A 27,578-nucleotide genomic window follows, 5' to 3' on the forward strand; every position below is an offset into this window, starting at 1 on the left:
TTTAAACCATCCAGAATTAGAAGCTGACACGGCTTCCCAGCTGGAGGCAGGCTCCCTGCTACCCCATCTGCAAGGCCACTTGATCGATGGGGCAGAGCCAATGCTGCGGGAAGGGCAAGACTGAACCACTGCAAAAGCGGGAAGCGAGGACTCCCAAAGTCAGTTTTGTCACAGTTCCCCAACCCTTATTCCATCAGCGATGGCTTTAAAAGTCACGCTTTCCCCAGACTTCTGTCTTGACATAAATACGGAAGCCTCCACCGAGACGGTACTTGGTCATCCCTCCAAAAGAGCTGTTTAAAGGGTAACGTGGTTTAAAGAAGCAATTCAGTCACCTGCAACACAACAAGTCTTCATTTTTATTGAGTTAGTAAGGTCTCAACTGAGTCCGATTTAAGTGATCTATAGGAAACCCTCCTTTCTCATAGTAAGAGCAGGCCCGCCCCAGGAAAGTGATGAATGCATCGAAGAAATCACATTGACAATGTACAAGAAGCATTACTCTCAATAACCGTTAGATTCCTCCTAGCACCTAGGACTTTTAGCACAAACCTTAAATCATCTCAACCAATCCATCAACTTTCTTGAAAACTAAATCAAGCATGGCAGCGACAGTTTTTCTGAATGGGGTTATAAACACTACGCAGAGTCTTGAAAAAGCAACACGGCTGGAATATAAGCAATACAATTTTAATTCTGACCAGTCACCTACAAACCCCTTGTCTTTCCACTGTTCTGATGGCATTATTAAATATCACATTTGTGACATCGCTTGGGAAAAATGACACAAAGATACAGACATTATGATACAATAGTACAAATGATAAATTATTTATACAGTAAATAATGTCAATAGTCAGCACAAATTCATAAAAAGCAGCCGGCTCCCAGTATTATGAAAACAGTTTGGTAAATATTTAAATTGTAACACTTGTAAAGGAAGCGAGTCTTGTGAGATTCTGCTGTGAAAATAAACCATATATTTCTCCACAATTTGTGCAATATTAATACATACAGTACACATTAGAAACTGTAACAGCAAAAGGGAAGATGGATAACAATAGTTGTCTTAGCTACGGGACTTCAAAAAGACTGTAAACACCACAACCCACCATGGTTTTCCTTCCCTGTCCCCTCAATGTAGTTTAGTTTCTATATAGTATAAAACTGAATAAATAACTGAGCTTATTTTGGGTTTAAAATTATGCCAAGATTTTTTTTTTATTTTTTTTTTTACAAAATATTTAACACTTTATCTTTGGTCAATTTGACCAGTAAGGCTATTTTGGGATACTAACATTTTAAAAATCAAAAGCACTTTTAATATTTGCAAGTGAGAAAAGAAGGGGAAGAGGGAAATGCATTTGGAGAAATACTCCAGAGCAGATGTGATCGGATACGCACACGTCCTCCATGCAAAAAGAAGTGGGATGGCGAGGAGGGAGGAAGAGTTATTCTGGAGAGCAGGTAAATTATCGCGAAAAGAGATTTACCATTCTGGACACAACTGAAGCTTCACCTGGCTAGGACAGCAACCACCGTTCAGCAACACTGCTGCAGCACCCCACGCCTGCAGGGCACTTGAGACACGGGCACGTCTCCAGCCCAGGAACCAAGCAGATTTACCAAAACAGCCGCTTATCCTCTTGAACTCGGCTCCTGCCACAACGCCCGTGTCAGGCTGGGAATCTGGGCACGGTTAGTCCTTAGCCTAATGCTTTACAGCACCGCAGTCTGGGCTGATCGCTCTTCAGAGTGCCTTGTCATGGTTTATTGTGCGATATATGTCTATATATATATATATATATATATAATGTAAAAGTAATACAGCTCTTACAGAAGTGGCTTGGTAAAAGCAACAATTTGCCATTCAGCAGTTTCATTAAGCTAGGGCTTCCTACCAGACCAACAGCACAATTTTATCAATTCATGGTGACAGATCATGACTCTGAACTGTAGATGACTTCATCATTTTAAATACCTACTATCAACCCCATCTTGCCTCCAAAAAGTTACCTAGTGTTTAACGAGAGGATGCAGTTAGAACTTTTTGGCTGAATAGACAATGCCCCATCTAACTGTTGCAAATGCGTTCAGGTGGCAGACTAAGGGAAAAACATCAAGTGACCTCAATTGCACTGTTGATAAATTTAAATTGGAAAAATAACAAAGGATAAATCTTGCCACAGATCAATTGGAAAGCACTTTTTCCCCCCCCATCTGCAAGAATCACACCCTTCCTGGTCTACACTTCTCAATAACTTCAACAACAACAAAAAAGTAAAGTATTTTTCCTTACTCTGAAAGGCAACATGAATGGTTTTTTGTTTTGTTTTCTTAAAGACATACTGGGTGTGGACAGTAATTCTCTTTCCTCCTATATAAAAACAAGAGCAGATGAATATTCCAAATCCTACTTGCAAATTCAACAGCATTCAAGAGGATAGAACAATCTGCATAGAAACATCCACACATTTAGCATTCCGTATACTAATAGAGCTACACTGACCTACACAGCTAAAATCTGTGATTGTACCCTAGATTTGATAGTCTTTCAGCCTCCCCTACCCACCAAAAGATATAACCCAGTCCCTTCCACGTTAGCCAGCCCCTCTTTCCTGCAGTACGCGACCCTAGGCTGGCACAGTCCCACACAGCATCATTACACCAGAACACACAACTCTGGCAATTTCTTTCAGCTTCTTTGTTTTGGTTATCCCCCCCCCCCCCCCACTTCTAATTAGGGAAAGGCCACCAAGATGCATCAGTTCATTCAGAGAGATGCCCTCAAGGCAGTAGCAAGCACTGGGATATCCCTTTCCACATGCTCTGCGGACGTCTGCGTGGCTTGTGAAAGCAGAGCTCAGAAACGTTGCCGCCTTTGAGAAGGCCAGGTTTCCACCAGAAACACTGGCTGAAACCTGAGCGTGGTTTAGTGCCGATGAGTCCAGACATGCAAGTTAAAATGTATAGTTCAGCTTACAATTAATAGTTGTAAATGGAACTGGTTATTAATATGGAGTGCACCTTTCATTAAGAAAAATTAGTCAATAAAATTAGAGGCGTGTTTGTACATTAGAATTTTTAACATCTCAAGAAGTATTACAAGAAAAAACCTCTCTTCCGATCTTCATAAAGGCTAAACGTCTGTCCATTTTGGTAATCGGAAAACGGGAACAAATCAAGGGAAAGGCGACTTTAGTGTTTTTTCTTTTTAATGTAGTCTTAAATCATGTTATGCTCAAATTCAATTCATCTAAAAATAATTAGTCACGAGAATTTGTTTCGATTTGCATTATGAGTACTTCATTTAAAAGTAAATATTTTAGTGTTAATCTTCCCTTTTAAACTCTCTTTACAGAAACAAAGAGCTAAAACCATAAATAAGAGGGCATTAAAACCATAAAAATGACATTTGCCAATATCTTAATTTTTCAGCCAGACTTGATAAATCTATCAAAACCAGACAGTTAAATAAGAACCACATTATAAAAATTAGCAAAAAAAGGACTATTAGGTAACTCTGCAAACTCAAATATGAAACTGTACTAAACAAAATATGTGCAAAAGTATACAAGAGTAACTGCATATAGCAAGGTTAAGCCTGAATTAGTTTTAAAGCTTGCCCCGGTGAAATTGAATTCAAAGTTGTCCCACTCTATTTCTTTTTTCTTTCAACTCACATTGTAAGTCAAATAAAAACAAAATACACATGATAACTTCCAAACGAAGCTGGTACTGGACAAGCACAGAGCAGGACACTCACTCAGCACGAGTGCAGCATGCCACTCACAGAGAGTTCCTCAGGAGTCCTTAGAGAGTAGTGTACAAATTCAACACTGCATACAACAGCACACGTTATACTTGACAACTTGAGAATGTTCTCGGGTTTTGTCTGGTTTGTTTTTTTTTTCCTTTTGAGACAAGCTTGCTTTCTCGGTCAAACCTCTGATACCAAAGCAGTGCGATTTTGCGTTGCAATGTTTAATGCATAAAAACCAGCCACCTGGGCCCTCCGAATCGTTCTCTTCTAGGAGTAAGGACTATGGGTGAACCAACAGTCTAGAACTGTGTATAGTTATGTGCAAAACATTCACTAGCACTCTGAATCTCAGGTCTATTATATGGGCATAGGAAGTGACAGATGCAGGGAAATAGTAATTTCAGGATCCAGCACATCATCTGACATCTACAAAATAGCCAACGGAGTTTAAAATGGCAGGTTCTCCCTAGAAAGTGTATTGAAATGATTAACAAAGTAACAAAATGGGCAGAATCTAACTTTGGTGAAAAGTCTGAACATTTCACATAATGCTCAACAAGCCAAAGTAAGGTACCATCTGTAGCAAAGACTAGATTTAGATTAACTGGTAAGTAGAGACAACTCTTCAAAGATCATAACTGTAAACTGCAAATCTACTTCCAAGTCTCTTATACACCGTTCAGTCCACACAAGCCAGGCCACGTTCATTTTGCTGTAAAGACTTCAGCCTGGAAACACTATGAAAAGAAAGTTCCTTTAATTGGGTCTTTATAGGAGAAAAGGGTTAGTTGTATTTGTAGACTGGGATGCTGACGGCGGGATTCCTGTACTGTGAAGAGGTTGGGTCATTGATCCTGCAATGCTCACGTTCAGCCCCTGGCCCATCCTTGATATAGATGCCACAGTGCCCATAGCTGGTATCGGTGCCATTCCCACAGGCACTGGGGCCATGGAAGACAGAGGTATTGGCTCCATGCTTATCGGTGGCACAGCACTGAAAGAAGGGCTGGTTCCCATCACAGGACTCGCTCTCATCTGATTTAGAGTGAGTGGCTGAGGCTGATTCACTTGGAAGGGGTTGATTGGAGTTGGTGCTGTAGCAGCGCCTAGTTTTGAGAGAAGAAGGGGCAAGAGGGAAAGAGATCGCACCTCCGTAAGCACGAGGTTTTGGAGATCGTCCTTTCTGGCAAAGAACGCACCTTCTGTACATCCCCACATGCTCCCAACCCCAAAAGACCCTGCAGAGAAACCTGCGTGGATGCCATTCAGCAAACTGGGGCTGCACTGGTGCACAAGTACAGTCTGTTTCCTTGAACCTATCAATGCCACAAAACATCCCTTCGCTGACCAACAGTTTCCACTTCTGATAGTAGTCACTGGAGAGACAGGTTCTAAATTTGGTTACCTGGAACATGCCTAACCATGACATCCAGATCACTATTTTTTTTTAAAAAAAATGCTACTTAGAATTTGCATTACGGAAGAGAACTGCACGCTCTGTGTACTCCTCTACTGCAATCTAGCTACTGCAGATTTGTGCATTCGCTTCAAGATCTCATCCAGTGAACTCCATTTAGAAGCTGTACATGTTTTGGCACTGAGTTTTGACAAGAATTCATAAAGTAAACAAGTTGTTTCCGAATTACAGCGGTGCTAGAAAAAAGCAGAGAATAACTTTCCCAGCGTTTGAGGTTCTTTGGACTGCTGCCAACACTACAAATTCCTGTTACCGTATATGTATAGCGTTATTTGGATGGCCCAGTGACCCCTTATAAACTTTTTGTAGTAACCGGTAATGGCAGATACACAGACTTCCTCTTGCTAAACACTGCCAAGGCTGTTCAGAATTACTGGGTTTTTCCTACCCAAGGAGTTTAATAAGCTGTCATTTTTTTTCCATTGGAAGAGTGAAGAAAATAAATGCTGTCATAGCATTTTAAAGTATTTCACCATACTAGGGTCACACAGAAATTTTAGTGCATATGAACAGCTTTTAAAAAATACATACATCTTCCACGTGTTTAGTGTCACCATGTAAGTCTGGTATAAGTAAAGGCTCACTTCTAACAGGGGCCAATTTACAGGAGAACTGCAACAGCCCATTTTTTTCAAAATACACTGAGAGTGTGTTTTGATCAAAACTGGTTTATCATGCTAGCCTAAAGAAAGCCTAACCAGCAACCCACTAAATTATACTGCAGAGTTTGCTATCTGGAACCTCAGGTTGCAGTCAGAGACGCTACTGTGCCTGCTGTAGCACACGCAAAAGGGCAATTCCCACCTGATTCCACAAGAACCTACTACCTATTACCTTCTCAAGGGATACTCTGGTGGCACACGTTCACATCTTACCTGTTCTGACAATCAATCAGCTTTAGCTCAGCCATTTTCAATAACCCAAAGCCGCCTTCTAACACAGATAATTTTGAGAGAGCAAGGGCAAAAGCGGAAGAGAAACTGCTTGAACAAAGCTCAGCCAGCAGATCTGCTGCAGACGCAAGAGTAGAAACTCAGGGTCCAGCAGTACGCCTTGAAACCATGATGCCTCACCCTCCTGCTCTCAGTCATGATCTGTTGGCTGAAGTAATCAAGAAAAACAAGCCCAAACCAGCTTACATGAAATCCAATAGGACTGAGTTATGCAGAGTTTTCCTATAGGAAGGGAAAGCTAAAATAGAAAACTGAAGGAACATGCGGAAACAGACCTGGTGCCAAGAATGGATTCAGTGAAGTAACAGGTTGCGGCGGCTTAGACACCAGTGAATCCAGGTTCACCAAAGCAGCATTGGGGCCCAAAAAAGACTCAGGGGTTTTCCGAGCTGCACTCTGTTTGCCTGATGTCATGCTTGAGTGCTGGGAATCAAAGAGATCAGGACTTGTGGTACCGCTATGCTGAGATGGCAAAGTGGAACCTGATTCAGCTGAAACAACACAAAGAGAAAAACAAAACTTATCTTGTTAAATCTACATAGTCAAGCAAAGAAAACCCTGAAGTCTCTGACAGCAGAAATGTTTTAAACTCTAATGTTTGTATTAGATTTAAATGTTTCAGTACATGTTACACCCTTATAGCATGCAAGCAGATAAATGTTCTTTAGAAGAGTATGAAGAAGCTACAGTTAGAGTTGCACTGCACTACTGAAGGCGCTACCTAATTTGCCCTGATGAATATTCTCACAGCTATGCCGCAACAGATGGGAATAAGAGTCTCCAAAGAAAAGATATTCAAAAGCTTTGGCTTCTGCCCTTGCAGTACACTGCTGCACCCTTCCTAGCTAGATTGCACTCAGGTTTTCTCTTTTGTGTTAAAGAAGCCTAGCCCAGCTTTGAATTAGTTACCATTCTTTCAGACAGAATCATCCTGAAAGTACATAGTATCAAAGCACTTATACGTCAAGGTCTGGCAGTTTTTATTTTAGTGACTAACGACCAAATAAAAAATAAATTAAAGCATTCATAGAAGTGTATTTCTCCTCTTCCTGCTATTGTTACACACTAGAATTTACACATTTGAGAAATTCAGTCAACATTGTTCTGTTTGATTCTCTGAGCACAAGCCATACTCCAAGCACATTGAATGCTGTAAATTTCGAAGTCAAACCAATTTCTGGGTCAACGCAGTGAAAGGTTAGAGAGTGAAATTCTGTGGCTTACAACACAAAAGACCCATTCCCCATAAGTTCATGCACAGGCCAAAATGTTAGCAACGAGCTTTTACTACTGCATTATCACAAACTTTAATCTTTTCCTTTGTGAAAGTCAATTTTATTTATTTTTTTAAAATAAAATTTAAGAATAGAGACATTTTTTGCTGAGACTATCACCCAAACTGTCCACATGCTAAGAATTTGATTCATACCTGGCTTTTTGGAAGTTCGAAGTGTGTCAAATTCAGAAAAATCATCTTTAACTGTACCATTCAAATTACTGAAGAGGTCAAAAGATGTACTTCCTGTTCAAAACAACAAGACAGCCCTGTCATTAACACATCTTCAGTTGCACCACACACCTGATCCTACTGAAAGCAATTTCTAACCCATTCATGTTACCAAGAAGCCACTCTGCCAGGTTCCAGGGCAGCAGTTCAGGTCAGCTTGAGTGCTCTTACTCTTAGCTAGGACCAGGGAGAAGCATAACGTCCGAGAGCTATCCTTTCTTACAGTGTTAGCCAACTAATTCAGAGCAATGAGCTTTTAAACCACAATGTAAGGCACACCTTAGCATGCTGGGATTTTACTGAGTGTCTGCACTAGAGAGACATATAGGCAGGCATATATTGCTGTGGAAGAAGAGAACAGCAATTTACTAAACTATAAAGCGTGTTAATCAGCCCTCAAGTAAAACACACTTCTGAATACAGTTCCAAAGACAAATGTGGCATTGCTACCACTTAAGTGATGATTTGACTTACGCTTCCAAAGTTAAGAGGAGGAAGAATGCAGCAGAAAAGGTTATCTACGCCATGTAGAGATGGTAAGGCCCTGTTAGCTAAAGCACCAGCACTTGCCCGTAGTTTGCAACCAACGAAAACATAACATTTTCAAAATGTGGACACACCCTTACCTCAAAATGGAGGAAGAAAAACCACACCTAAATGAACAGCAATCACATTCCTGAAAAGCTTTAAAGTTTGCTTTTTTTTTTTAATTAGTTGAAATGTTTTTCTAATTTAGTTTTAACCTTCAACACATATCAAGCAAATGAAGGTACGAACTTAGCTCCATAAAGAGCACAAAAAGACAAAAACACAAGAGAAGAAGTGAAGATTGTGTATAACAACAATACTTCTTATCAAGAACAAAGACCCACCATAGTTAAAGAATAATTCTCATAATGATCCAGTTATTGCCCTTTGCCCAGTGAAAAGCTGATTAGACAATTTTTGCAGTACTCTGATTCCTCTCTTTATTAGGTACTGAGATAAATCAGTACGTACTAGCAGACAATGCAATTTAGGATGCATTTAGCCACGGTGCCAACATGAAAATACCAGGTATTAAGATTCATCAAGGTTGCATTAGTTACAGAGCATGAATAGACAATTACATCAGCACTTTCTGCATCTTGCTACACAAGGGCTTAGGGATAGCTTTCACACCCTCAGTCTGAAGTAACAAACCTTCATTTGCACCTCTAAAAGCCTCCTCAGAGCATGGAGCTGCTCAACCTGTCAATCTACGCTGCAGAGACATCTATCTGCATAGCTATTTATCATGACGAAAGGCAAAATTATAGTATCATTCATTTCCAGAAATTAAGTCCTTGTCTAATTAAAGATAAAACCCATTTTAAAAACTCAACAGCAGCAGCAGCTGTAAGTGCTCAGCATGCATCCACACATATCAATAAAAGAATGTAGAAGGGACAGAGCACGAAGAAGCAACATGAATTCAGAGCTCTAAGTCAGAATAATTACATTTGAAGTTCTTTTTCCAGCTATTACAACTCCCATTTATTTTACAGACCAGTTCTGCAAATTGTTCAGCACATAGCTTCTTTTAGCCAAGCAACGCAAGAAAATCATTCCGATTTCACCTTCATTACTCAAATAACATGGATATGAGATGAGACCATTTCTCACCAGAAGCAGAGAGGGGTTTGTTTGCAGGTGCTGGTCCCCAAGGATCCACAGACTTTGCTGCAGTAGAAGATGGCTGAGCAGGAGTCCAAGGGTCAACATTTTTGGACAGAGGCTGAGCTGTGGATCCTGCTGGTGCTGCCCAAGGGTCAACGGAAGCAGCTGGTTTGGCACCTGCAAAAAGAGCCAGCAGGAACACAAGTCAGTACAGTTTCACTTTGGAAAGCTTTCCTTGGAGATTAATCTCTCTTATGAGCCATTACTGCCAATTAATACTAAACATAAATAGGTGAAGCAGTTCAACAGTAGGAATACTGATAAGTCTCAGCATCTGTGTCATACATACTGAACAACATGCACAAGTAAATTTCTGCAGACACATGAATAAAACAAATCTCGCATTTGAAACTGAATTTAAAAAATCTGCAGTTCCAACAAGAAAATAAACTTGCTTTTGTTCCAGACATTGCCACCACAACAGACAATATCTGACTGAAGGTAACCTAAATCACAGGGTATATTTATGAACTCACGGGAAAAAAGTTTTCTAAAAAGCCTATATGTAAAAGGTACGAAATATACAACATTAAAACTTGGACAAAGAAAAGAAATCTGTAGGATTCAAAGGGAATAGTTTTCAAACTCTTTTAACCATACTGGCATTTTATAAAAATATAATCAGCTTCCCTGAGCTAGTTGTGCTTTTTTTATTCCCAATTGTAGGCACTCCTCCTGACACAGATCTAAGCTGTCCACTGATACACGTTCCCATATTTTCTTTTTTAAACCCAATGCCTGTATGTTCAGGATTCCCATTTTTATTGGAAGATGCTGACAACTCTTCATTCCTACAAATTCAGATTACCAAACTGCTTCAGGCTGTGCACAAGGTTAGGGCTTCCTAGTGTAAAGTGACAAATTAAGGCAGTAAAGGGAGAAGGAAAGAGAAAGAAACTTGCCTCACTATACAATTTCCTGCCAGTTTTTTCTTCTTCCTCCCCAACCTACTAATTTATTGCTTTTCAGCTTTGGTGACCTCTTCTTCCTTCTACCATTAAATGAAACTATTTTGGCTTATCAAACCCCAGGACCACTGAAGCAAATCACATTTCAGATTTGCAGTGGGCCGGGTCTGTGTTGGAAGGTATCACTCTTGCTTTGTTCTCATGTCGTCCATCCCCGCTGCCCCTCCCCGGCCATCAGGATGCAGGAATGGGAACCTAGTACTTTACATGCACATCCTGTACAACTCTACAGTGATCAATTACCTTCAAGTCAGATAGTACGTGCAAACACATTTCTTCTTCCCACTGAAACTTTTCAACCAGTCATGGTTTAATTACTAAATGAGAACAACCGTATAATCCAAGAGTAGAACAGAATTACCCATGCGGTACACGGCTATTATCTTTAACCACCATGTGGGTTTCAAGTTACAACTGAATATTGTTTTATTTTTTTAAAACTACATACAAACCCCCTTGGCATCACAATATTCTTGAAAACCAATTCAATGCTACACACAGGGGCACAAATTCCAATTTGCAATGTTGGCCTTTGTTTCATCAACAGGCAGCATGGTCTTGCTACAGCTTCAAACCCAGGAAATGCTACAATTCTCTGAGTAAATCCAACTATTGCCACACCGGTACTTACATTTCCTTTATCTACTCTTAGTGCTGAGTTACGAGCAATGCCGTACAAGAAATGCTAATGACAGCACTTCCCATAAACGGAAGCTTTCAAAAATGTCTTTTCTTTCATAAAGAGAGTGCACAAAATTAGAGCACCTGGGAAGATACCTTCCCGTAGCTTCCATTATCTCTACTGAAATGCCAAAGCATATGCAGGATTTGATAAATACACTTTAGTGAGTCATTCTTTTATTAGCAGTCAAATTCATAAATCTTACATCTTCAAGACTATCCTTGGGAGCCAAGTAACCAGCAAGCTGGAACAAGGGGTTATTCTATGGCATTGGGAGCCGCTGAGAGGAAATGCTACAGCTGCAACTGATGCAAGGAAAACCTTGTCAGAGGATGATATATCGAGCACGAGATTTGAAGAAGGTGGATTTTGTTTGGTTTTTAACCACAGAAAGATATGCTGAACAGCCTTAGGGCCCAAAACTTGGACTTTTTCTGATATCATGCCTGCAGTTTATCACCAAAAAAGAAACAGATTACACTTAGAACAATGAACTGTAGTTGGCCCAGCAGCTATGTAGGTGCCTTTAACGTCACCATGAGGAGGAAAAAAAAAAAATGCATTTCATTATTAAACTTCAAAATTTTCACCAGGAATCTGGACGGTGGTGTGTTGAATGCTAATGCAAATGACTTTGAAGCACTCTATAGCAGAGGTCGTAGAATCACCAGCCTGAAGCAAAACTGACAGAACTAAGCTGTTAGTCTTCACAACAAAGCTTCCATTTGCACAGAAACCCCTGTCCCTCAGAAAAGGAAAAAATCCAAAGCCAACAAAAACCAGATCCAGCTCCAATTCCACAGATGTAGCACGTTTAACGTGTACTGTGAGGAACCATCAACTTTCTTAACTAAAGGAGTAACTCCTTGGACAGACTCTGGCTAACCTAGAAAACAGCACACTGCACAGGCAGCAACACACACACAAGCAAACAAGCAAAAAAGTGGGCTTAATTGCTCTTTAAGATGTGAAGCACTGGATCTTTCACTTCAGAAACAGATTCCATTAATTTAGCATCAAAAGCTTGTGAAACACAGTGAATATTTAAAATGGTAACCTCCACTTTTTTGTTTAGTAGAACAATCTCTATTTAAACACTTTAATCCGTTTGGTTCTGACAGTATACACATCACATTTCACTAGGAGCAATTAAGACATGGTAATTCAGATCTATGGCCTTCCTAACCATAGGACTCTGCTTAAGTACTATATTAAATACTGTCAAGAGTCTAAACCCAGGACACTGGACACAACTAGCAGTCAAAGCAGGAGCATCTCCCCAGTCTGAAACACGTTGTTTTTCCTGTACAAAGATGACAGAAGCTTCACTCTTTTCCTCTTTCTTAAGATTCAAAATGCACACACAAAAACCCAGCCACTTAAAAAGCAGGAACAGAGTGCAACTTCCATTTGTTTCTGCTTCGAAATGAGTTAGGGGAACATTCGTTCTAGAGTACGGGAAACAATCAAAACAGACTAATATACTGTCGTAATCAAGCATGACATTGTACATTGAGAAACTCTGAAAAGCGCAACATTAAAAAGCAAAAACTTTTAAATAAGCATTCCTTCTGGCAGTTTATTCTTACCAAATGATTGCCATGGGTCAGAGGCAGTAGCTGCAACTGTGGATCCTCCCCAGGGATCAGTTTGGTTTGCAACAGCAGGAGGTCCCCAAGGCTCTGTTTTCTGTGGGGCTGGTGCCGACGAGGGCAGGGCATCCATTAGGTCCAACAAAGTGGTATGCTGAGGGCAGGAATAACCTGAGCTTTAATCAAGAGCATTACCAATCTGAAGTACAAACCCATGAGAGTGAAGAAGCAATTTTATTTTTTTTTCCTTTTACACACCTGCATTGACTAGTAGTTTGAAATTTAACCCACACGGAAGAAGCTTTAAGCTATACAACAAAGCAATCCCAAAAGCATAAAAGAGCTCAGTATTAAGCTATTTTGTGTTACTGTATTTCAGCTTTTGGCAGCATAACCGGGAATTTCTTAGTCGAAGGCACTACCTCCTTCTTTTTGTGAATTTTAATTGTGTCTCTGCGACTCTCCTCCAGAGCCATCTGTAATCTCAGATCATCTCCGCGTCTGAGGCGCTCCTCCTGCAAAGGAAATCAACACTGTTGATATAGACCATTAGCCTAGACTGTGCTGCTTGCTCCCTCCAGGTATCTAGCCCCCTTGGCAGGACACTGCCAGGGAAGGCCTGGGCAGTACTCCCTGCCACCCTAGGAGTGATGCGCACCACAGGCACGCGCAGTGGGATTGCCAGGATTATTTGCTGTAACTTGTACATAACTCAAGTGGGGAAAAAAAATTTCTTGTGATTCTCGCCTCAAACAGAGGTCAGGAGCACCCTGACCCTGTAACGCCAGTGTAACAGTGTGATCATAACAACATCCATTTTGCTGACTGAAATTTACCCTCGTGTTGTTTCACTCCTAATGAGAAAGGTATAAATGAAACATTCTTTCCAAAAATTCAGTTACAATGCTAGAAACACCACAGAACTGAAAGAGAAAGTAAACGTCCCATCTTTAAATTACTGTAATGTTTTTGAACATTCAAATCACCACTGAAGGACACAGTGATTTAAACTTTACTTTTCCAGGCTTTTGTCAGCTACCCTCCACAACTGATGCAACTGCTATAAAGAACACTAAGTGAATTACTCGAGCCAACTCCAGGCGTATTTTGTAGGTTTTTCACATCTGTAAACTACCATATTTGTGGTACATTTAACTACTTTAAATATCTTTGCTTGCATCACATCTTTCAGAAGCTGACTAATTCCCCAGCTGATACTTCCCTTGCGATTTTTTAAGCTATTTCAACTGATAGATTCTGATTTTTATTTTCTTTAACTTTATTGCTCAATAATGACAAAGTTTACAGGGTGATAGTTTCCCTTTCCAAGCACAGAGATACTAATGCCTAACATACAGCAGTAAGCTAAAATTGTCACAGGAAGCCTCTAAAACATTGGAGACACTCAGCAGGCTGACTTGAATTTTCACTCATAGCTGAGATTCAACAACTGTGTTAATATATTAATATGCAGTAAACTTTATCCACAATGACAGAGTTTACTCCAAATTCAGAACGAACCTCCTAAGAATTACCACAGTAACATAACCTGTGTGATAGATTAGGAGCCAAGTTATTTTAAACCAGGTTCTTTATAAATTCTAGTACTTTGTGTTAGGCCACCCTTCTGTTCCGGACAATCTCACCGAATGAGCAGATCATTCAAGATTTCATTGTAATCAGAATTCACCGACATTTCTTATGCTGGCCCCATTAATGAAGGTTTTCAGGACTAGTCATGTTTTCAGTTCTTCTTAACTGAAAACATCTTCAGTAATGTGATGATTAACATCCTCCCACACAAAGTCTTCTTGCAAAGTGACTGTCATCTTCCACTAGTCTCAACAGCTCGGAGGCTGCAGTTACTTTAAAAAGAGGTTTAAAAAAAAAAAACACCAAAAAATAAAAGAGCAACATCTTCCAAAACAGCCTTTCTCTCCCCCTATTCCACCTGGAGCAAAGCCAAGCTGCCATTGAAAAAAACAGGACTGTAGTCTCCACTATCAAAGTATAGACACTTTGGAAAACCTACACGGGAACTGACCTGCTCCGCCACTTCCCGGCTCATGGCCAGCGCGAGCTGCAGCTGGAGCTCCTCTTCTCCACTTGTCTGAGGCCGGGCCTGCTCGAGCTCCGAGGAAACTCGAGGGGATGTAGCTGTTGGAGACAAAAGCCAGCAAATTTAACACCAAACAACAAAAAGATATATAACAGGTTTGGTTATTCCTCTGACCGGACCACCCCACTTTCACACAGCCATTCTCAAAGGTCCCCAGCACAGCGATAGGCCCCCAGGGTGCCTGGGGCTACCGACTCACCAACCACCATCAGCTCCCTGAACTGTCAGAAATAAAGCTCGTACCAAGGCTGAGGTTAACAAGCCAGAAAAATTAAGCAGGGAGAGTTTTGCAAGGCAGTTCAATTGCTTTAAAGGAAAAACCCTCCTGGAAAACAAAGGCTGTTTGTGTTAGTGGGGTTGTAATATCAAGAAGCATCACCAACAAATGCTGGATACCCTGTCCCAGCATATCAGAGCCTGGGGCGGGGGGGGGGGGGGGGGGGCAGGACACTGACTTAAAAAACTACAGAATTAATCAACAAATGTTTTCTTGAATGATATTTCTTACGTCTTACAATGTCAGTAAGAATTTGCTGGGAGTTGGCCAATACCAGGCTAAAACTGGATACCACCCACTTTTCTGTAAAATAATACAGTCTTAATGGGACAGATAAAGAACTATTCTTAACTGCTAGGCAGGCTCAGAGACCAACAAGCCAGCTATTCATACTCAAAATTTACAAAAATACTGTATCATTCTCTGTTTGAAAAAAGAGGTTTGGTATATATGTTAGGGGTGGTTTGGTTTTTGCTGCTGGTTGGTCTTTCTTTGGATGAAGACCTCTCTTAGCTAAGTTAGCAGGTGGTAATCTCCCTCACTCCTCCCTGAATAACAGTCAAGCTTGACAGCTAAAATACACAATTTCTCAAAACAAAAATATACTTTTACTGATGTTTTCACTACAGCAGCATGCAGAAATTCCCATCCAAATGGGACAACACTAATAGGTTTATCACTATACAGTAATTAAACAATTTTTGTCCCCCCTCTCAGATAATTCTCTACCATCCAAATAATGTATACAGAAATTTTATCTTACTTTGGCAAGGAAGTTTGTATTTAATGGTTGGAATGATTATTAGTTTGGCAAAATATACATTGACATTTAATAAAGAGGAACCATATTTTTAAACTACGATGTCAAGCTCAAAAAAATCATGTTTCTTCTTAATAGGTCAGCTAGGCATGTAAAAATTAGATTGCCAAACCGTAATTTAAAAAAAAAGAAAAAAAAAACAACCAAAAAAAACCCACAACACTTTTTCAGTCACTACTTCAGTCCTCCAAGTATTTCCCAGTCTTGCCTCCCCCTAACTTTTAGGCCAAAATGACATTATAAAATAAAAAGTGCAACCTTCTCTCTCATCCAGCAGGCGAGAAGGAAGGTGACTCTCTGTAAACGAGGAATGACCCTTCCTTTCCACCGTACGCCCAATATGTCACCCCATCCCACTCCACTTCTAAAGGGACAAATTAGTTGATCACCCAGAACGATTCCTCCCACGTTGTGCTGATCCTGAAGCTTTCAAGCCAACCAAACAAGCTCCCTACTTCACACTTGTAAAGATGTTACTCATACCTCAATTCTATAGCTTTTTCCAACTCTTTCTCATATAAAGTATCTAAATTTAGCTTGCTTCACGAGTACGTTTTGCTCCAACAGCCACAGACAGACTCTCCAATATATTATATGGACTATTACAGACTTAAAACTAGGAATAAACAGGGCATCAGATAACAGGATGTCTGACAGCATGGAAAACACAACCTTAAAATGTTTGTAAAGTCTGAATATTCTTAAATATGAAAATAAAGAAAATTAAAAAGAAGACAGGATAAAAGTCAACATGAGGTTACCCAAAGGTAGCCCATAACAGGAAAGCTCCTTCTCCGATTCGTCAGTCAAAAGGAAAAGCAGTAAAGTTAAATCTATATGGACTCAGCAAAGCATTTTATGATGCTAAATCAGATGTTACTGTTAAACAGAGGGTAGTTTAAGAACTGAAATAGGTAAAGAACCAGCTGAAGAACAGATTACGTCATACTGTCTACTACCAAGGAAGTTTACTAACAGTTTCTCAAGAACTGGCTTTAAGACCAATCTCAAGAAAAATTATGTAATAAACCAACGCAGGAGATTATGGGAAAATGCAAAGATAATGCTAAGATAAATTGTCAAACTAGAGGGAGAAACAAGAATATTAGAAAAACAGATGACTGAGAAGGGAACAATCAACATGGAATGATACAGAGAAAGAAAATAATTTCTTTGAATGCCATCTTCTACTAATTGAGGGCATCAACCGCAAGTGACAGAGATGTAGAGAACTTTAAGTACTAAAACATGTAACTCCCAGCTGCTAACCTAATACACCTATTATTAACATTAGCACTACTGCATCAAAGCATTAGTCAGAATTCATCTAACATACAAAACGCAATTCTAGTCATGCAAATCCAAGACAGATTATTTCAAAACAGAATAGATGTGGAAACACTTCCCTTCTGAATATAGAGAGTATTTTGTGTGTTTATCTTTGCAAAAAGAAGATCAAGCAGTTTATGGTTGCTAAATACATCAGGCTTGCAAATACTGTGGAGTGAGAAAAGCTATTTAAGATAAAGGGGCAAGAACTAATGGTATAAATTGACCATGAATAAATTTGAAATACAAACAGAAAGAAGCAGCTTTCCAGCAGGAATTGTAGAAGGAGAGTCACAACTGGTTTCCAAACAGAGCTGGATAAGCATACAAATGGGACAGCAACATAGTCACCTGAGAACAGATGGCAAGTGGACTATGATCAGGCAGGTACCTTCTGGTCTTCTGTTTCTTTAACTGCAGTTGTGGGGAAGAACGTGATTTCCTGGACTTTTTGCACAGGAGTTTTTCCATCTCTGTTGACATACCTACATTCCATAACAACTAAGAAGCTGATGGCAGAATGACTTTAAAGTGATGTGAAATGGGTTAAGTTAACTCCGTTGGTTTTCCTCCCATTTCAACATGAAGGACGACTTACTGAAAGTGCTCACCGGCTTCAGCTTTTAACAGCACACATCGTTTTTGCGCTAAAAAGCTGCAAGAAGCAGGGATTGCATCCTACTCCAAGCGTCTCACTCGCCCTCCCACGGTGGGTCCTCGCCTCCCAGCCGCGCACGGGAACGGCAGGCTTGCTTTGGCAGAGAGCTACATTACCTCACAGCTCCCAACAGAGACCAGCATTCAGCAGCTCCAGGATCTGAACACAGATAATAAGGGGTCTCACAGATATAGCTTATTTCTTTTCACTTTTAGGCTTTTCAGCAATTCATTCTACTTGGTTTTATTAACTCTAAAAGGCACTTCAGAGCTCCTTTTACAAAAATGGAAAAAATTGTCAATTTGAAATTCTTCCTTGGGCCTCACATTAAAAAAACATTGATAAAAATGTTTCTATTTGACGTTTAAACTTCTGCAGTGGTTATAAAACCATCTACATTAAATAGCTGCCAGCATATTTTTTGAAAAAGGATTAAGGGAAATTCAAACCATTGTTCTTGGTAGTAATCTGACATGTTTTATCCAGCAACTTCACTCCTAAATTCCCACAGTATTGTAACTGCCCTTCTACATTAGCCTCCTCCTGCATTAACGTTTTAGTTGCAAGGATCTGGCATAAAGGTTATTGCCTTAGTAACAGTATCGCTGCCACACAAAGAATCTCTTATCCCACAGCACATGACAGTTAACTCAGATGTTTATGTAAGATGGGACTCAATAGATCAATTCTGACCTGCTAAGCCCTGCTTTGTTGCTGCTTTGAGAATTTGGAGATCCCGGCCCCCCTGGGCTGCCCAGAAGCAACTGCGTGGGTATCTGCTTCTGCAGGGAGACATGCCACCAGGCTGTCTTCTCAACAAGACCCTAGCTGCAGTGCAAGGAAATAATTTCCAACCTCAGTTAATCACTAAAGCAGGATTCTGCCCCACCATCTGTCTCCATGACGTCTTTCATACGTATCTATTGGTAGTTTACTATATTTTGTCTATATTAAAAGACCTCTGTAGATGTCTAGAGGTTGGGTTAAATTAGTGAGTTCAAGTGTATATGCAGTACACAGCTAGAAAGCAGAGTCATTGCCTACATTAATGCTAAAAATCAGTCCCAGCATAAAAATCAGACTGAGTATTTTCATTCAAGAAGAGTGTGCTTGGTTTTTTGGGTTGTTTTGTGTTTGTGTTTTGTTTTTGTTTTGTTTTTTTTTAATGTCACTCTAGACCAAGTGATGGCACAGAGTGCCATGGAAAATAAGCCTCAGCTTTATAATTTGCAGGTGGCATTCTTAAGAACAGAATTCAGTTCTCCGTCACATTTTTTCAGAAAGAAAAGCTCCTTCCTCACTCAATCGGTACACAAAACCAAGGCTGACTTGAAAAATTAGGATAGTATCAACGTAAGAACTTAGAAACGGATAGCAATTCACTTGGGAACCAAGCGGAGATCCCACTTGTTAGTCTTCAAATGAAAGACTATTCAAAAAGATAGGATACTTTCAAAAAGCCAATCTAACCTCTCCAATTATGAAAGGGCACGTGCAAACTGCTTAATCTAGAAGGAATTGTGTAAGCCAACTTTCCATTGGGAATTAAAGAGATCTTTCAAGTACAAGAAGAGAATTAATAGCACCTATTAATGCGACAAGGTGGAGCTGATCAGCCGTACTGCATGATTTCTAATTGCACTGAAGCAGACAGAGCACTTTTGAAATTCATTTAATACTGAATAAATCCTTAAGGATTGTTTTGGTTAAAGAGCATTTTTTTCTCTCAGATGATCCCTACGTTCATCTTAATAGACATAGTTAGATAATTTATTGCAACTACAGAAGCGTGGTTACACCAATGGCATCTCCCACCTTTACTTAGAGCACCAGAAAAATAAAAGTATGATGAGAGGATTAAATCAAGTTGTCAAGTGACATCTGACAGATAACACAGGAGTCTACCAAATTCCTTCGACAGCTCAAACTACAGAAATTATCCACACAGCTCATCCAGATTCATTGCTGGATGATATGCCATATATTCCCTGACTAAGATGGAAGGCCAGAGATGTATTCCAACCTGCAAAGATGCAGAACAGATTATAAAAAAAACTTTGAAAACAGGAGCATTCTGAATTTCCTATAGTGTCAAAACCAAATTAGTAATTCCTCTGAATTATTTTCTACTCCAAGCAAAAGAGGAGACAAAGCTGAAATAGATCAGTGAACACAAACTTGCTGACGCTTCACAAAACTGTTTTTAAATATTGAGTCAACTTAATGTGAATAATCACTGCAAATATTAAAACTCATTATTTCAGCTAAAGAAAATTGCTCCTAAAATCTTTAGAGGTAAGGTTAACAGACTTGGCATTTCACAAGATCCATAAAAGCCCTTTTCAGTCCATCTTTCACCAATCTTTTATCAAGTAGGCTGTATGTATAATGAATCTGATTTCTCAGCCAAGCAGCCTACCTCCGGGCAAAGTGCTCCTCTAAAATCAGGTCACACTGTGCACATTGCGTTGTTCCCTACTCTGCCACATTTGTGTAAATGAAATCAGGACATTAAAACACACACCAGTCTTGCTCTGCCAACATTTCTAAGTGCAACCCAAACCCAAGGCAGCAGATGGCCAGGATTGGACCTCTTTAAAAAGCAGGGCTTCAGTAAACTTGGTTTTAAAACATGAAGGCAGTACAGGGAGAGGACCAGCATCTTCCAGGGATCCTTCAAAGTTGAAACTAATTCAAACACACTATCTTCTGGGGGCAGGGGTGCCAAGGAATTGGCTTTGTCAGTCACTTCCCTCCTGGTAAAGTTTTTTTCCATCACTTTCCTGACTCCCGTAACCACCCCAGCCACGAGAAGCTGCAGCAGACTACACCGCCTGCTTCCTGAGCAGCCACAGCTCAACTGTGACAATCCGGATAGGTTCACTAAAGACAACACAACTAACCTGCTCCCAAGGTGGCTGAGAAAGAACAAGGTAATCTGAGTCCCTACACTCCTGCCCTGTCTCCTAAGAGCTTCTGCAGGCCCGAGATGCTCGAGCATGGCGTTTTGCAGGTACTCTAAACTGTCTGCCACACAACATTGACTGTGGGTTATGCTTCGCTGTGCTGATGGCTCCAGTGCAGCAACAGAGTAATATTCCTGTGTAAGCCTCTGCTGCAAGAATAGTTTAAAAAGACAGTTACTAGACTTTATCAAGACCAGTAAACTCTATCATGCACTCCCAGGCTTGAAACAGCATCACGGTTCAGACTTAGGAGGTCTATATTAAGAACACCCTACTTTTCCCCATGCAGCCATAAACCCAGAATCCTATTTAAGTGGTCATTGGCAGCTGTAGATGAAACAAGGCTAGGAACAAGAGGCTGAAGTTTTCAAAACTGGGTGACTAACACCTAGCATAAAGACAATATTTAGACACAAAGCCAGATTAGGGGTGGGGAACTACTGCTCGAATAGATTTCAAATATTGACCTCATATTCCTTCCTCTCCCCAGTAGGTTTAGTTTCAGCAGCACACAAGAACATTCTCTTAATGTGAAATAAAACCTGATATCAGATTTCATGCAACTCCATACAATTTACACATTTTCCAAAATTAATAAAAACTTGTATGTATTTTGTCATGGAATATTTAATAGCTGCTAATCTGAACGTTAATTGTCCCTGGTTTAAAGCTGAAAGATAGCCAATTGTCCCCAGTATGTCAGAAATTGTTGACAAGATGGAGGTTGGGAGGAGCTTTATTTTTGCTTTTAGCTTTACCATATCTCTCTCGGCTTCCATTTACAGATTACGAGACTAGATAGTAAAAACATACTAATACTTTTACATACGTTTGCATCAACAGTCAGTAATATTCACATGCCATAATGTACTCTCTAGAATTATACAAGCTTTACAGCACAGAGATCTTCAGGGCCAACAGAGTCATTAAGGCAAAGCTTTGGGGGAAAGGATTTTATTAAAAACTATCATGCTTCACCATTTCACTTTCCACAGTTTCTAAAGGATTGCTAGAGATGAGATGAAAACATCTGGAAAAAAAATGGGGAAAACGTCCTTATTCACCAGTGTGTCTTGCCTGCAGTACTGAGGGACGATGGTACATCAGTCAAGAGATCCTTCTCCATCTTGAATTCTCTCACACTATACAGGCTATCAATACTGCTTTTATTTTTTCATAAAGGATAAATCTAGGACACAAAGACCAGCAACTCTATAAGAAAAACCTTTCTAGCTCAACATCAAATACAAAAACCAATTCTTACACGCACTCTCAGATACAAGCCTACGCATATGCTTAAGAAGCTGGAGAAGAGCAGTAGTTTGAGCATTGCAGCGTTTACAGTCAATGCTGTACGGTGCAGCTAATTCAACATTCTGAAGAAACTGAACAAAAAAGGGTCTACTGACTTATTCAATACTGCACTTTTAGTGACTGACGGAAGGGGGAAGAGATCCCTCATGCACAATCCCAACACATTATCCACTGGAAGTTACTTGTTCCCCTAGTGATCTGTCCTGGAGAAACTATTAAGCTCTTTCTTGCAGAAGAAAAGAAGCCTGAGCTGGCTGAAAGTATTAAAAAAATGAAGAGATTTTATAGCCAAACACAATCTTTTCAAGTAAGGGGAATGCATTCAGCTAAGAATTCTCAAAATCTGCAATCCCCACCCATTGCATCTAGCAGGGAACAAAAGTAAAATGCGCTACTACCAAAACACTGAGAGGTGAAACATTTCATTTAGCTACGTTGGTAAAAAGGCTGTTACGCTCTCTCAAAATTTATATTTGAATGTTAATAAGACATGCTAAATATTTAGCAAAGAGGGTGGATGTACATTTTTAATAGGCAAATCTCATGCTATAGATGGCAATTCTAAATGCCTCTGATCTCCTCTTCAAAGGCCCAGAGGAATGAAAGACAATTCTACCAGAATATACCGAACAGCAACCGCATCTTAAAACTGTTAGAAGGAGAGTATTTCCCAGGAGCTAAGCATAACTTAATTCCTTTTACATCTTTTACTGAATCTGTATTTTCAGAACAAAAGAAGGGTATCGTTATAGAATAAAAGAAAACATGATAGATACAATCTCTTTCACTTTAAATAATGAAAAGCATCTTTTCCATTAAATTTAGAAGGCACAAGAATAGCCCTACATTTATGTAACAGATTAAATGTCTGGATTTTGATGAAACTCCTTCCTCATTTCCTAGGGTAAAGGACAAAGCTCTACACAAAGTTTTCCATTATCAGAAACACTCAGCACAGCTGTTTTGTAAGGTGCTGGTTTGCTTTGCTATACTCAATTAAACCATACAAGAAACATATTAAAACTTCAAAAGATACAGATCATAAAAACTAACAACCATCTGTATTTTTGCTGATAGATAATTAAGTCCAGGAGAGTCTACAACAGAGGAAGAACCTAAAGGAAAAAAAAAAAAAGCCTAATATTTCTAAAGCTTCTTAGGTACATGCTTATGGGGGAGGACAAAAAAAGATTAAGAAATCATTACCTCAAAAGCAATCCTGCAAACAGAGATACACAGAAAAGTCATACGCAGGCAAAGGAGAGCATCCAGTAAATCAACTTTGTACTGAAAGAACAACCAAACTTGCTTCTTGACATCTAGTCCGCCATCAAAATTCTTAACGTGTCCAAGGAACAACAATTCAGAAACACACCCTGCATTGCTCAATCCTTGCTGTGAGGAATAGTTTGAAGCCTCTGGTAGCATTTAACATGACAAACAATAGTTACATACACTAATTAAAGTTAGGAGCTGGTGAAGAAATAACCCTGTGGAACAAACCAAAGGTGTTTTGGTTTGTTCGCTCAGCATACCTTAGTGACTATTATTTCAGTCCATCAGCATAAATTGAAAACAACAATATTTCAAGCTATCTCCTAAATTAAGAATTTTTGTTGTAGTTGACAGAGACCTACAGACCTCAAAAGAAAAAATGTTATTGTTGTGACAACAATATACACGATGTTCTTTAAAAATTCACACTGAATCAATGCTCAAGTGTGGTTATAACAGAAAAACTAAGATCTTTGTTATTCCACTGCTAATTAAGAGACAAGATAAAAATTCTCATACCTGGAAACCTTCATGCACTTTTTTTGAACCCTGCATCCTAAAAATATTTCCCTTTGAAAAAATAGTTTTTCCTGCTCTTCTCCATAGCTTTAAATGGACAGAGATTTTCTTCATCCTAGCTTGATTTGTCCTGCTGCCTCCTACTGCCTTCCACAGAAAATGTCTGTACATGTCAGGGGTACTGACACCATTCACGTATTTATAATTTGAGAAGCACTTTGGGACACAGAACATGACAAACAAGATTCTTAAAACTGGTGCTCAATCGATTCACCACACTGGCTCAGTTACAGTCCTCCACACACTATAAGCATTCATTTAAAGAAAAGATTTTCCTTCAGAATTAGACCGCAACCACTGACATTCCAGCCAAAGCAGCTTTCATCAGATCATTACTTATATTAAGAAGGATTTAGTGCCAAATCAGGCCTCTTCCTAACATGACAGGGAGTTCCCCCAAGCAGTGGTATAAAGAATCCATTCTTCCCACATCGTTGTATTGTTTTTAAAGAATGAAATACAGTATTTAGTACTGATACTTGCATACCAAATGCTGATAGTATAAATATTTAAACACTGACATATTCAAAGAGTTACTCCTCTAAGAACTGCTGAGCAAGCAATAAAGGAAATTAAATACCAATATTCTTCCTAAAATAAAATAGCAGCAACATAAAGACAGTAACTAGCAAAATGATCCAGGAAATACTCTTTATTTCTAATTTTTTCTTGAATTATACTTAGCAAAAAATCCTCAACACAACAAATTTTCAAGCACTCCTTTTAAAACTAGAAACAACAACAAGAAAAAAAAAAAACACATTAACAATCTCCCCACTGAGACTGGGGGCCTATCACATCAAACACTGGAACATGTTCACAAAAGCAGCTTGACAATGCTACCTTTGGGAATTGACAGTAAACAACTGCTTTTTACATTGATTTACGTCAACACACACATCCTCTCCAAAACAAACAGTTAACCAGTCATTTGAAGATACATTAGTGCCACCAAGCACACCTACCAAGAATCAGCCATCGCAAAAAGCCCCTTGCGGTCAGCATATTAATCCTCCTAGCAGGCACCATTTACTCTCATGTCTAACAGCAAATCAGAATACAAAATCTCTCAAAAGAAAACTAAGAGAAACCTTCTTTTATGTGTGTTTGCTTGTACTTACAGCCATGGTAAGATGCTGGGGACCCTCCAGACTTTCCATATTCTTGCTCCGAGTAGCTGGTGGATAGGTTTGGCTGACTGGAGCCTCGGCCGAAGGTGATCTGATTGCTACCCACTCCAGTGGCCACCTGAGCCATACGTTCTTTGGTCTTCAGGGCTTGGGCCCTCTCTGTCTTGAGTCGCTCATCATCCTTCAGAAGAGACACCAGCTGCTTGGATTTCTCCCTCACATTGATGCCCTGGTCTTTACCATCCCGATCAATATACTGAAAATCTTTCAATGTCTGGATAGCAAAAATATTCTCTTTACACTGCTGTGCCACTCTCTCAGAACCAGTTTTAATCAGGTAATCTAACAGAGTAAGGGCCTTGTATACGTGTCGCCAGTTCTTGCCATGGTCATTCAGTCGTTTCCAGATCATGCTCATAATTTCAGAAAAGGCCACAACATTGTAAGTCAGATCTGCTATTTCAGTCATTAATGAACTGGAGGGACCCCAGGGGTCATTAGAGGTCGCTTCCCGAACTTTTATTTCGGCCTCTGAATAATTGTTCACAATGTTCTTCATCTGCCGTCTAATAGACGAAGTCGTCATTTTTGTTTCCCTTTTTAACAAGACAGATTCCAGAACACAAACAAAAAAGGGCTATATTTGCTCTTCTATGAACGTTTCTGAACTGCGAAGGCTCCGTATCAGTGGCTTATTTGTAACACCTTCCACTACAATCATTTCCTCTCTTCAAGAGAATGACACGAGAAAATGAAAATCATGACCTGAGTAAGGAAAGAAAACAAAGCATGTTAGTTGTGTCTTTAATTACTCCTACATGCAAAGCAACCTACACACACTTTTGGGAAATTTTGCTAGAGTTAACTGATGAATTTTCTCCCTGAATTTCTCAGGACAACTGATTTTGAAAACAACTTGCTCTTCTCACAAGTAATATTAACCACTGAAGATTAAAAACCTGAACTGCTGAACACAACAAAAGCAAGAAGGTATCCATGCTGATGCAAATGCAAAATTTTAAAAGCAAACCAGAAACAAAGTCCAAGAAACAACTTACGGATTTAGTTTCCAACAAGGTAAAACCCACCTAGAATTTTTAATTACAGAAATTACAATGCTAGCTTGCAGAGATGAGATGAAACTACATTAGAAATTCCATGCTTCGCAGCCATTAGCTTCCCTCTAACAGTTGACAACTGCAGTCTGCTAGCATGGCTGTAGGAATGTGCGTACTGAGAGAATAAGCAAACTTCCTAAAAATGAACTCAGTTTTTTTCTGAAACCTCAGGTAAGTTTAAAGCACGCTCAATTTCAGGGCAGAGATCTTGAACAGTGCTCTGCATTCAGTTGAGGCCTAGGGAAGAGAAATGAGCACCAGAACAACGCACTCCAACTCAAGGTGACCTTTAATGCTAAGCAGATTAGAGGGGAAATTTTTTTTCCCAAATGCATTTACTTTGTACGTTTGACAACACTCATCAGATCTACAGTTTCTGCTCTATGTGTCTTTCACACAGCACAGAAGAATTTTTAATTACATGAAAATGGAATTGTAAAACCAAAACGACTGGCAAGAAAACCCAAGGACAAGCTCTGGAGCTGGAAAGCTGTTTCAGTTATTTATTTAAGGTCGCTGTTTCAAGTAAACAGAGGCCTATAAAGCTTTAGAATACATTAGTTGAGTAAACTGGCAGATTTTGCTATTACATTAACACTGTTAGAATAGTCTTTCATATACACCAGTTGCATGAACACCAAGCATTGATTCTGTAACGGAACTTGCCACATTAATAGAGCTTGCACATTCAAGATGTCCTCTAATAACATTTCTCCAAACACTCTGAAGAAGCAACAGCATCACTTACAAAAGACAGAGAAGTAAAGCAGAGATTTCAAGCCTAACATTGTTATCATTCTTCAAATTACTATTGTGCCATTTAGAATGAAAGCAGAATTAAGTGTCAACTTGGACAACACGCAGCTATGTAATTATTTTCTCAGCATAAAGGCATATACCCTTCCTAGAAAACCACTCTGAGCAAATTAAACTACCACAGAACAGGTCCAATGAGTTACTGTATTTTCTCTTATTCCACTAAAGTTAAATTTTTGCCAGAATGAAAAACTATTATGACATCATGGAAAATTAACTTTAAATGAGACCAAGACTAAGCTTCAGGTAAACTGCATCATCCTGATGTTCTCCCCAATATTTAAAACCAGTTGTAGAAGAATGTGGATCTGTTGTCAGATGGCTAGTAGCAACAGGAATAAAAAGGGGCACCTTCTGCTGGGGCATTTACAGGTTTGTGAATTAAATATCCAGCATTCAAGAAGGATCCTAAATAAACATTCCCAGGTGCTCACGACTGCTGCTTCACTCCAAAAGTTAACGTTGTCCAAATCCGCTGGCTCACTTGCCCTTATGATCACTCTCTAATGCATTACCCTTGAAAGGTGACACACCAAT

General features: G+C 39.6%; 1 protein-coding gene across 2 annotated transcripts in view; it reads right to left on the bottom strand.

Annotated features, from left to right (window-relative positions):
* Positions 1-339: 339 nt before the first annotated feature.
* The window catches only part of EPN2 (epsin 2), a 47,398-nt gene continuing 20,159 nt past the window's right edge, over positions 340-27,578 (bottom strand). Inside the window, exons 2-9 of one of the 2 annotated variants that reach the window (XM_072877868.1) lie at positions 25,099-25,872; positions 14,685-14,797; positions 13,063-13,155; positions 12,638-12,794; positions 9,345-9,515; positions 7,623-7,715; positions 6,469-6,684; positions 340-4,869 (exon numbers count right to left, since the gene is read on the bottom strand). In XM_072877868.1, the coding sequence (XP_072733969.1) occupies positions 4,532-4,869; positions 6,469-6,684; positions 7,623-7,715; positions 9,345-9,515; positions 12,638-12,794; positions 13,063-13,155; positions 14,685-14,797; positions 25,099-25,693 (1,776 nt within the window). In that variant the 5' untranslated portion in view covers positions 25,694-25,872 and the 3' untranslated portion in view covers positions 340-4,531. The remainder of the gene's footprint in view (positions 4,870-6,468; positions 6,685-7,622; positions 7,716-9,344; positions 9,516-12,637; positions 12,795-13,062; positions 13,156-14,684; positions 14,798-25,098; positions 25,873-27,578) is intronic. The other variant, XM_072877869.1, reaches the window with a different exon arrangement.

This window comes from Ciconia boyciana, chromosome 13 (genome assembly GCF_034638445.1).
Source record: "Ciconia boyciana chromosome 13, ASM3463844v1, whole genome shotgun sequence".
Taxonomy (NCBI): domain Eukaryota; kingdom Metazoa; phylum Chordata; class Aves; order Ciconiiformes; family Ciconiidae; genus Ciconia; species Ciconia boyciana.